We start from the raw sequence: 11,673 nt of genomic DNA, 5'->3' as shown, positions 1-11,673 counted from the left end.
ACCTTCCTGTTCTTAAAAGAACATTTGAAGGAAATCTGATGCAGTATTTAACTTTCAGCCTATAATCTGAATCCGGAAATATTTGCAGTTTGACATTGTAGATGACAAACTAAACGATCCCCTCAAGTCAGAAACAGTTATCAAATATCGGTGAGAATATTCTCTAACCTAGCAAATGAAATCTGTGTTAATAAACATGTAGCACGTTTAATAGGCACATGCTGTACGTAATGATCTGTTTGAGTTGCTCCTTGCTATTTAAGACTAAAAGCGCACTAAGCAAACAAAATATAACTCGCCCTTTTTCCCCAGCAAGAAGAATCAAGAAAGGCCTGCAGACGTGATGATACAGAGATTAGGTGTCTAAAATGATGACTCAGCCCTTCAGGAAAAGAAACTCCCTATGACTAAATGCACCTTACTTCAACTCCTCACACCCAAAAACCGAACGCAGCCGAAAAATCTTGTTCTTCATGTTTCGTTTTGACTCGCTTTCTTACGATGTTGCACACTTATTAAAGTTACACGGTGTTGTTGTGAGATAGCACGCATTGTGAAATATCACAATCACACTAATTTCCTTTTCATGTACCAAAATGCAGTGAACATAGCAATTATTTAATTTCTTGCGCTTATTAAGTTGATGAAGTACTTCATTAAACTGACAATGGGGATCTCATTTCCTGCCCCTATACTCATTAATTCTGCCAAAATTCAAATATGATATAAAGTACCGATAAGAAGAATGTCAGAGGTTATTTTCTAATTAAGTGACACATAATAGGAGATATGTAATTGCTTGTTGATTTTTCTGAAGATATTTGATTCCGTTTGTTGTCATCACGTAAAACAAAGCAGTATAGTCTTTCTGTCATGCATTGGATTATTTCTTTTTTTTTTATCGTTTTTGTAGACTGTTAGGAGTTAAACCTGTTTGTGTGTTGGCTGGGCTCTGAGGTTGAGAATGTTGCAATGTTTTTTTTTTTAGTCCTTGTTAGTTCCAGTTCCAGTAGTCACTACTTAAGTTCAGCTTACTACTTTTCCAGTGTTGGTCATTTTGACAGTCAGACTCATAAAGGATGAGTGATTTAAATGACCATTTTTTAATCTGCTCTCTTTGTATCACTTAGCTCTCAAAGTCATGCGAATGCTACCAGCGGTTGTCACACCCCCGACTTCCCTGAGAAGGACGTGAAAGTAACGGATAATTAACGTAAACGCCAACGGTTGTTGCTGCACCACATTTGTCGGCAATCGAGTTTTGCTCCTGCCTTACTGATTGGTATAACTTTTCAGTGATTGAGATGTATGTTGGACACGACTTGTGTAATCAGTAGATGATTTCTCAAGTCAATCAGTAAAGCAACACAATTGATATCGGACCTGACAAATGCTTGAGGGCTTATCGTTGATAGTCTCGAAGACTGAAATCCAAACAGGGAAACTTGTCGTTTGGAACATGAGAAGCCATTGGAATATGCAACATATATTCAACAGGCTTGTGTGTGATTGAATAACCAAAAGACATCCATCTGACCTCCTGGTGCGTCGGGCCCTAAAGGGAGTACTTGCTTACAGTCTTGGGTAATTGAAGCGCCACACATACACACACGCACACACACACACACATGCACACACAGCCCTGATGCAGGAATGCAGAGGTTACCCAATTGGACAATTTCTCAAGAGGCTTTTTCAGTGCTGACCCCACGAAAGTGATGTGAGCAGTCTGTTTATTGCGTCATATTCTTGTCAAGAAATACAGGCTACAAAGTTAACAACTATAAAAAAGAAGAAGAGAGATATCATTCCCAGATACAGCTTTGACCTCAGCATGTCATGCGTTTGCAACCAGAAGAGTGATCGCAAAAAGGCAACCTTCACCTCGGTCAAGAAATTCAAAATAATCTAAACTAAAACATCGGCATTTCTTTTTTCTCACAGCTTCATAGCACATCCATCAAAGTCCTTCTGTGTCCTGTCATCGTTTTGAATCGTGCAGGGAGCTGAACTTTGCCCCTAAAAAAGAGGAGAGAGAGCAGAGGAGAGGAGGCGAGGAGGAAGAGGAGTGGCCAAAAGTTTCAAACAGGTTTACAGCTGCCTCTGAGCAAGTTTCCAAGTAAGACCGACCATTTGCATGTCAAAACTGGAACTCACTCTCTCTCAGCCAGCACACTGCTTATCATGTTCAGACACCTCCTTGTCTCTGTGGCTTCCAGCTGGGGGACTGTATCCTCCCCAAACATTGAACACAATTACTATGCAGATGCCTGTACATGAACCTCATTGGGATATGTTTGGGAGCGCTCAACAGGATTTTCACACTTCAACTGTAAGTCTTATCATTCATTCTCTGAGCGATGTTTTTACTGTGACAGTCATAAATAAGATGTGCAGCTACACTCTAATTCATCTCCTTGAGGCATATAACTGTTGAATAAGGTCTTAACTGCAGTATCGCACAGTCAAAAATGTTTCAACTTGATAATATTTTGCTCTTGAAGGTGATACTTTATTAAAAGCGACATCTTGATCTGATTTATTATGCTACACTCAAAAGCCATGGAACTGTTTTAAGAGTTGAATTTTACTCCATGATGGGAATTTTGCGCTGTCACTTTCAGTGTAACATGGTTTTTACAAGAATTTGTGATGTTCTGATGAAAAGTGAGCACACACCCACAATTTGTGACATCATAGTATTGTTTATTGGGCTGGGCCTGTGAGCCTTCCGTCAGAGAACCGAAGACAACCCTCACAACAAATGCCATATTGCTATTTTTGTAGATATTTTTTTTTTGGCATATGGTTTATGCATTTTGGGGTTATCGAGTGATTTTAACAAAATTCAAAGATGTGAAAATGTTTAAACCTAATATTTTTTTTCTATTTAATAAATCAAAAACCACATCAATTTCAATGTTAGTAAATGAACTTAATTGTTCCAAATTCAAAATGTCACAAAAAATATACTTTTTATTAACAGTAAAGGCAATCTTTAAAATCGAACATCTATTTTAACAGTCGTGTAAAAACAAAAATGATTGACAAAATACAATAAAGCACCTTTTTGATTAAAAGAACTGTTTGAACAGAAAACTATCACCTTCTACCCCCCCCCCCCCCCCTCCCCAGAGGAGTTGGGTGTCACATTGTGAGACAGTAGGATTACTGTATTGTTAATATTCCTATATTAATTGAATGTCATAGCTATGGCCGGAGACTATCATTACTTGCGAAGGGAAATGATTAGACATTGTTATTATTCAGAACTTCAAACATGATTACACATTTTGAAACATTTGAGCTAAATAGAATTTACTTGCTTAATTGTGTCCATTGTCCCTGACTGACTCTCTTCTGGGGTGCACCTCATTAAGAAACCCTGACAGCATTATTAACTCGATTCCCCTGTTGACAACCACATTATCAAAGCATTGTTGAAACGTTCTTTGCTGTATTCAGTATGCATGGTGTCATTCATCGATTGAATTAAGGGTCTTGTTATGTAAAGCCATCACTTTGGCCACACCGTGTATGTCACCTGGTGAACAGGTTCCAATTTGTCTTAATGGTTAGGGAGTTTCTGTGAGTCACATTTTCAACCCACAGACAGAGCGTCAGCACTTACCACAATAGAAGTGTTTAATGACAAATGTTCACACTGTTCAGTTTGCTTAACTATTACTGAAAATACTACAAACATTAAATATGAGATTTTGTTATTTCTATACACAGCGAACATAATGATGTCAGCGACTTTTATCTAACTTTCACATCACTTGCCCAAATTTCCGGTTTTATTCCTTGGGAATTTTAAAACCATCAAGTCACTTTGTTTCTTTTCTGAAAGCTGTAATTACAGCATGATTACAGGCTGGTTGTGTTTACACTTGGATCACAAACAGAATAGTTAAGAGAGAAAAATCAGCTTTTTGCTCAGAAATACCATGGGCAATAATATGTAAACTACAATAATAATCTTATGATATGAAAACACAACCAAACAAAAAAACAAATCAAAATGATTCTGCATAAATTGTGATTACATTTCCCACTGGATAATTCATGCGGTTTCGCGGATTAAAACTCCACCAAAAGGTTCCCGTCTGCATATATTACTATTCTTCTTCTCCCTGATCTTGTATCTTTTTTTTTATGCAACAGTTACAAGGGAGGATGACTGGAACAATGGACTCGGCCCAATTTTCTTCGCTGTCATCCTTGAGAGGAGAGCACGCAACAGGGGATTACATGCAAGCCCACTATAAGGAGTCATATCGTCTGGCCATTGATTGCCTGTTAAGCAAGGGCAGAGAAAGTTACGCAGAGTTTCTCAAAGAAGAACGCATCGGAAATTTCCTGTCTGAGGAGGAGCTTGTCTTCATTACATCAAACGCCAAAGAGCTCCCACCTCAGAACCACGAGGAGGAAATCAATAGCCCCACGGACAGCCAATCATCGTCCGGCACATATTGGCCCGTCCACTCGGATGAGGACGCTCCCGCTTTGGAATTGGGATGGCCTGAGATCATGCATGAAAAACTGCAGACCAATATAGATCTCCTCTATCATCCCCCAAGACCCAACAGTCCCACCATTAAAGAAGTGATTCTAAAGAACATCCGGGGTGCAAGACAGGTAAAACAAGCTGCACTGTTGGACTATTTTATGTAATTCTGTTCAATGTGCCACGCTCATCCTGAGGCTCTGAGGGCAGATCCAGATCCTCACAGATCCAGCATACAGTGACAGGGAGTGTCTGCTGACATGTTCATGGCCCAAATCCAGTTTGACAACTCTCATAAAGAGTGTGGGAACATGCAGTTACTACTACTACATTAACTCTTCTGCACAATGACAACGACTCACAAATGGTCGCTAGTTTGTATTCTGTTGCACATAGCTACACCCATTCTTGACTCACAAAACCTTGCAGGAAAAGAAATGAGTTCTTTTGTTTCTTCTTGATTACATTCATGAAGGTTTGTTTTGTCAGGGGGATACAGAGGGGCAACAATTGCCATGTGGGATGAAACAGATGGAATGACTTAGGAATGGACATCATGTCCAAAGAAAATCCCTTCAGATGAAAGAAATAGCTAAATAAATGTATTAGAATATTTTCTCATGTAAAAATAAGCTGGTCTTTCAAATTTGACACACTGACGACCATAATGGAATGCTTGGAAAATATTGCCAAGTATGTAAAACGAAACTTCAAAACCATACCAAAATCAAACAATTTTCGCCACTCTCAGATGAAGCAGGCGTGTCTGCCAAATGCGCTGAAACCACGCTGTGCTCAACTGTCAAATATGTGCCCCTGATATGCCTGGAAAATGGATGCTCCTTTGTCCAGCATCATTTTACACGTAACCACATGTTTGAGCTGGAAAAAGACACCAATTAAAGCCTTGGGTGGCTGTAATATCTCCCACCGAGAGTTGCTTTTCCGTGCTGCAACAACGAGGCGCTCTAAAGTAGCCATGCGAAGCTCACATCCACATGCTGGATAGAATGGCTTTCTGTCAACAGGAATTGAAATAATTGCACACACAACATTGTGGGGTGAGCGCAGAGGCCATGGTGATTTTAATCACTTCCTCCATGTGGCTTAAAACCCTTTTTGTGCAGGGAACTTGTTAAATGAGTGATGTTTACGTGCCTTGTTAGTGGATACTATTTCTGTTGGCCATACCAGTAGCAGTGGTGGATAAATGGTCTCGGATGTTGTCTTTGGTGTCTATACATGTCAAGATTTGCAGCTACAGGAAATAAATATATATTTGAAGATCCATGAGAAGTCTACGTGACATATGTCCGCTATGCGCAGATATGTGTCAATATTTATTTATTCACTTTATCATTGCAGGTTATTGCCATTGTGATGGATATGTTTACTGATGTCGATATTTTGAAAGAAACTGTTGACGCCTCTACACGAGGAGTTCCCGTCTATGTGCTTTTGGATGATTTCCACTTGAAACATTTCCTTAGAGCAGCTGAGAATCAAGATGTAAAACTTCAACACCTCAGAGTAAGTGATTCTGCAAACATACTTGCAATGTTATTTTCATTCCTTATCTTGCCTTCCTTGATTTTAATTCAGTCCTTGCCAAGTGCCAGAGCTGTTTGTGTGTGCTTAACTTCTCGGCCAGTGCTTTTGTCATTATCTTCATGTGCCCTCAAGGATGTCCCATTAAAACATACTCAGACACATATGCAGGCTTCTTTGATATGTTTTGAAAAAAAAAAGGCTTATTAGAGATCATCAATACAACACTGAAAAGAGTAACAATAATTACAGCACATTACTAGAATAAAGTCCTAATTTTAAGAGAATGAAGTCAGAATGTGATGGGAGTGAAGTCAGAATATGTTGAGAAAAAAAGCATGACATTAGAGTTCGAAATTCGTAATTTTATGAGTATTTTACCCTCGGCATCACACAAAATAATTAAAATGTATGAGATTACACTTGTTATCTTGCAAAGAGAGTACTGTAGAGTCTCTGCATACTAAGTGTGTTAACGCAGGCAGTCTCATAAAACCTGCGTGGCGTACTACTTTGGTTCTTGTGTAACGATAATATAGACAGATATCACAAATAAAATTGTTATAGACGGGCACTGCCACGCATTAATAGGTTATGGATTTTTTTTGTTTTTGTTTTACAAACCTCCGCCAAGTGTTAGGTTGTTTGTAGACAGGACAGTTTTAAGGTGATTCTTTTTTCCAGTGAGGCAATTTTTTGTTGGTGTTGATTTAAATGACCTGCACGCTTGGCACATTGTTGTGATGAAAAGAAATGTTTCCCCCATTCTTTCATTCAGAGCTACAAACTCCCTCGAAATGCATTTTGCCCCTAAATTTTCAGACAGTGCAAGTAAATGTTTGTCTACTCGTACATACAAATTTTTTAAAAATGATTTGTTTCTTGCTGATAATCATTACTCCGCATTTTATGACATATTTTATTTTTTTAATATAAACATTAATATAAATATTTTATATTTTATGATAGAAAATGGATGGATAGATGGACATATTTTCAACCCTTTTATTGTTTCTACTACTGTATTTGAAGACCCAGCTCAAGCTGAAGAAAAATATAACCTCAGCCTCCCAGTGCACTTTTGATGATTAGGTTGTTTTTCTTTTCTTAACATACATCAGACCGCACTTGTAAATAAGAACTTGCTCTTAATTGTTTGCCTGGTTAAATAAAGGTTAAATAAAATAAATACATAAAAAATAAAATTACTCGCACTAATTATCATGACTGTTTGACCTTGATCCTGAACACATTATTTCATGCACTTTTGTCAGACTTGAAACACTTCCATATGGTTGCCCCCTATCTTCCAGACACATACAGACATGTCATCAGGGATTTGAGGCACTATGAAAGGAAGAGACATGAGAGAGAATGTCAGTCATTGGCCATGTGGGACATGAGACTATTTTCACATGTGACCAACAAAATCCTCTCATTTATGCTGGTGGGCTTCAGTTGGTCTGATTTCGAAACATCTTTCTCATCTAGGGACTGAACACTTTTTGTTGTAGCATCGTAAACACAAGAGATAGAAAAAGCAAAACATTCTTTTGGCCTCAGAATTCTTATCGAGCAAGGTTTCACAGAACATCAAGTAAAATGAAAAAATTCCAAGCTTTGTTTTCTTCAAGCTTATGTTTGGAATCCAATCACACTTGACACTGGTTGAAGTGAAGGAGCGAGTGTCATCAGTGGTACACTTTTGTATTTTTACATTTTGCATTTCTACAATTCAACAGAGTTTTCCTTCGCTAATCAGTGACAATTCAAACTGAGTCTTTATCTCTTCTTTTCCCACAGAACATGAAAGTGCGCACCGTGAAAGGTGAAGATTATCTGAGCCGGACAGGGAGTAAATTTCATGGCGCAATGGAGCAAAAGTTTATTTTGGTTGACTGTCATACAGTGATTTACGGCTCCTACAGGTGAATACAAACGCTCATGTCACACTGATTTCTGCTTTGTCTTCCGTATGAAGCAATTTGATGGCTTTTAGTGTGAATAGCAAAAATAAAATTAGACGGAGAGTTAATAACAGTTTTTCCCATTTATGTTGCACTTAAGTGATTGTATAACATGTCTCACAGAATGTCTTCCACAAAGTTGAGCAGTGAATAGAAAACTAACAATGCTCAGGAACAGCAGGGATGTGTAGTGTTTGAACTCTACCTGTACATAAAGTTTTTAATAATGTAGTAGTGAGCAGGTCTTGCCACATTTCAAGTTAAAGTATTCATTATTGCCATGCCCAGTTTTGCCATAGGACATACTGTCTATATGTGAACAAAATTAGATACATTTCTGTTATACAAAGTAGCACCATAGGTAATGTTATTAATTTTAGTTAAATAGCATTTACAGTATTTTTGCTATGTCAATACAATGTAATGATTGATTGCAAACAAAATGTTGAATTAACTCTCACAGAACTGTCGTATAACTGTAATTTATCTTTAAAACCTATTTTGTGTTTATTTTACTGAAGGTTTTCTCAATAACGCTTTACCCATTGTCTCACTGGTAATAACAATAACGATGATATTAGTGACAATCATAAAAATAAATATTATCCACAAGACTGAACCTGCAGCCTGAACTTTTGCTGCAAGATACTATTTCCCAACATTCATGGATGAATCATCTTTTGTTTGTTTGCAGATTCACTTGGTCATGTGCAAAGCTCAATTTGAGCATGGTGCAGGTTATAACAGGCCATCTGGTGAAGACTTATGATGAGGAATTTAGAACACTGTACGCAAGGTCGACAGTGCCAGCGGAATTGTGCCAACCAGATCCTTCTCTCCCTTCTAATGGCTCCCACACACTGCTCGGCTGGCCAAAATATTCCCCTCATTCCTCGATCGATCGGCGCGACCAGTTAAGGCACACGTTGGACTCTGTCTACCGCAAGACATGTGAAAGGAATCTGTACACACGAGACTCCAACGATAATCACTTTGTGCCTTTGATTGATCATGACGTAGGTTTGCAGAACCACATGTCCAAATTTGAGTCTGCAGCGTCAATAAACTACTTAAAAAGGCACAGCTATGCTGGGGAAAGACATGATGGACATGTCCCCCAGAATGTCAGAGCCAGAGCGAGCAACTGGAATATTTGCCGGGAGACAGGAATCGGGAAAAACAACTATCCGCTGGATAATAATTATTTAGTGCCGCAGATGTACAGAAGCCAACATCTTCGTCAGTCATACAACGGCAATGACAAACAAATTCTGTCCATGCAGCAAGACATGCCAACGCTGGAAAAAACATCAAAGTCATTCATGCGTACATGGAGGATCGAGTCCTACCTTCAAAAACCTGACATGCCTTTTAATGAGCCGTCTGACTATTTGGACCAGTTTGAGCCGTCGAACAGCTTTATGCAGGGAAGGATGCGGTCTCTTGTTTATAGGCCCGCCATACCGGAGTCTAACTCACAAATCAACAGCACGCCCTCTTTTGGTAGCCGCTCATCTGCACTTCACAACCCTTTACGCTACTCCTCAATGCAGTGGAATCCACCAGTAGCATCTGAAAGCAACAGAATAAACAATGAAGATTTCATACTAAAGAGAAAAAGCCTGCAAATTATGGAGGATTACAACAGTGGGAAGAACTCCTACCCATCTGCATACGCCAGCTTAGGTCGAGTCAAGCGTGGGCCGATCGCTACAAATCCAGATGTGGGCTCTGACAGTTGGCACAAAAGGCACAGCGTGGCTGATCACAGATCCAACTCAACATACACACAGGACTCCTCAGGTGGCATGTATGGAGCTTTCACGAGGATGCAAATGGACAGAGGCTCCGCTGCAGTCAACGCAAAGCACAGTGCATATGGGTCAAATCTCAATGAGGATCAGCGATCTGTATCTCATTATGATGTCAAGAGCGTGATTGACACAAAGAGCCCCTGCACTTCCATTTGGCGGGATCCTCCTTCCAGAAGTCAATCTGCCTCAACCCTGGGTGTAGACGACAGGGATTTGGCTACTAAATCCAGCAGATTGACCTCGCAGCATTTCCTAAAGAAGAGTACCAAGAAAATAAAGTCGTTTTTGAACATACCGGGAAGGAAGGAAGACCAAGTCGAAAGTGTGGGAACGCCAAGCGTGACCTCAGATGATAGCACGGACACGATCAAAGCCGAGGACGAAGTTTCCGTCAAACATCACCATAGCAACACATCTCTTGGGCATCGGCAGAGCGAAGTGGCTGATGTGAAGTATTCCAGACCAAGATTCAAAACGGAGGATCATCAGCACACACCTCAGCTGTCTTCCTCTGAAACAACATCGCACAGTAAGCTCGGCGTCGGCGACAAAAAGGCAATCCCAGACGTCGACATACCGGGCTGGAGTAAAGACAGAAAACTTGACAATCGCCTTTATAGCAGATTTGAACCTTTTTGTTCAATTCAGAAGAAACAATCTTCGTACTCCCCAAATAACTCTCTGGAGAAAACGAAAAACCCACCGAGTGATCACAACTTTGCCCGTCTTGGGAGAGGCCATCATGAAAATAAGCTTGAGAAATTCTTTCATCGAGTGGGCAACCTCATTCACAAGACTAAGTAGGGTAGGCGGCACTGTCGTGAAAAAGACAGATGAATTGGCATCTTGCAAAAGAGCAAGATGCACTTCTTATTCTGATTGGACTATTTCCCAAGTACTCTTGGTTTCAAGCTTCTATAGGTTCAAAAGTACATTTTTCAATCATTTCCAAACTTGGTGGACATGGACCACAAAACAATTTTGATATAGTACTCTGCATTAATGAGTACACCTGACGAATGTATAAATAAAAAAAAAAATTTGAATTGCCTTTCAGAATCACCATTTTTAAGAACAAAGAAAAACTCACTGGGAAAAATGTATTGGATTAACACACAGAACAAATTTCCCTTTGCTACCTAAACATAATGCCAAAGCCATCATATTATGATTTATAATTACTTAAATTGAAGTAATTGTATCTTAACACACATGACATCATGACGCTTTGAGTTACTTAGTTTTATTTGTACAGTCGGTCTATACCACTTTGTTTACATTGGATATGTTTCCAGCCAACTGTTTACAGTTTTGTTGTGCACTTATTTTTGTACTCCAAATTTATCCGCTGAAATGTATTTGATATGAAATGTAGCAGATACCTAAACATAAAACACACAAACTTGAATCATGGCTTTTAAGCAATCTTATGCAAATCAATCACTGCTGTATAGGCATTAAGTACGGGTTGTGTCAAAATTTCATAACCATTGCAATAAGGAAAGATTTATGAAAATACCAAAGCCTTCAAGATGAAGCCAATGCAATAATGAAAAGCCGGTCACCATCTCCACGGTTGTATGAATTGTAGCTGTAGAAATAAATTCTTCCTTATATGTTTGTCTACTGCTTTGCATTAAAAAGAAAGAGAAAAATATATGTAAAGTTCATGCATACACGAGGAGTGCCTACTCTTGACTTCATTCTTTTGCTCAAGGAGACGTGTAGAAGACTTAATAAGGTTTTTCAAGTATATTGAAGATACTGAAGGCACATTGAAATGAGTCTTCTCTTTCACCTATTAATGATAAAGGAGTAAATGGGAGTCCATTCA

At 39.1% G+C, this 11,673-nt stretch overlaps 1 protein-coding gene across 1 annotated transcript; it reads left to right on the top strand.

Annotated features, from left to right (window-relative positions):
* The first annotated feature begins 2,017 nt into the window (after nucleotides 1-2,017).
* On the top strand, nucleotides 2,018-11,496 carry fam83b (family with sequence similarity 83 member B). Its single transcript, XM_037271646.1, has 5 exons — nucleotides 2,018-2,332; nucleotides 4,168-4,641; nucleotides 5,876-6,040; nucleotides 7,862-7,986; nucleotides 8,720-11,496. The coding sequence occupies exons 1-5, from the start codon at nucleotides 2,138-2,140 to the stop codon at nucleotides 10,641-10,643; spliced, it is 2,883 nt and encodes a 960-aa protein (XP_037127541.1). The 5' UTR covers nucleotides 2,018-2,137; the 3' UTR covers nucleotides 10,644-11,496.
* Nucleotides 11,497-11,673: the final 177 nt, after the last annotated feature.

Source organism: Syngnathus acus, chromosome 15 (genome assembly GCF_901709675.1).
Source record: "Syngnathus acus chromosome 15, fSynAcu1.2, whole genome shotgun sequence".
Taxonomy (NCBI): Eukaryota; Metazoa; Chordata; class Actinopteri; order Syngnathiformes; family Syngnathidae; genus Syngnathus; species Syngnathus acus.
Note: the sequence above shows the minus strand (reverse complement) of the source record. Positions and strands in the feature narration are given on the sequence as shown.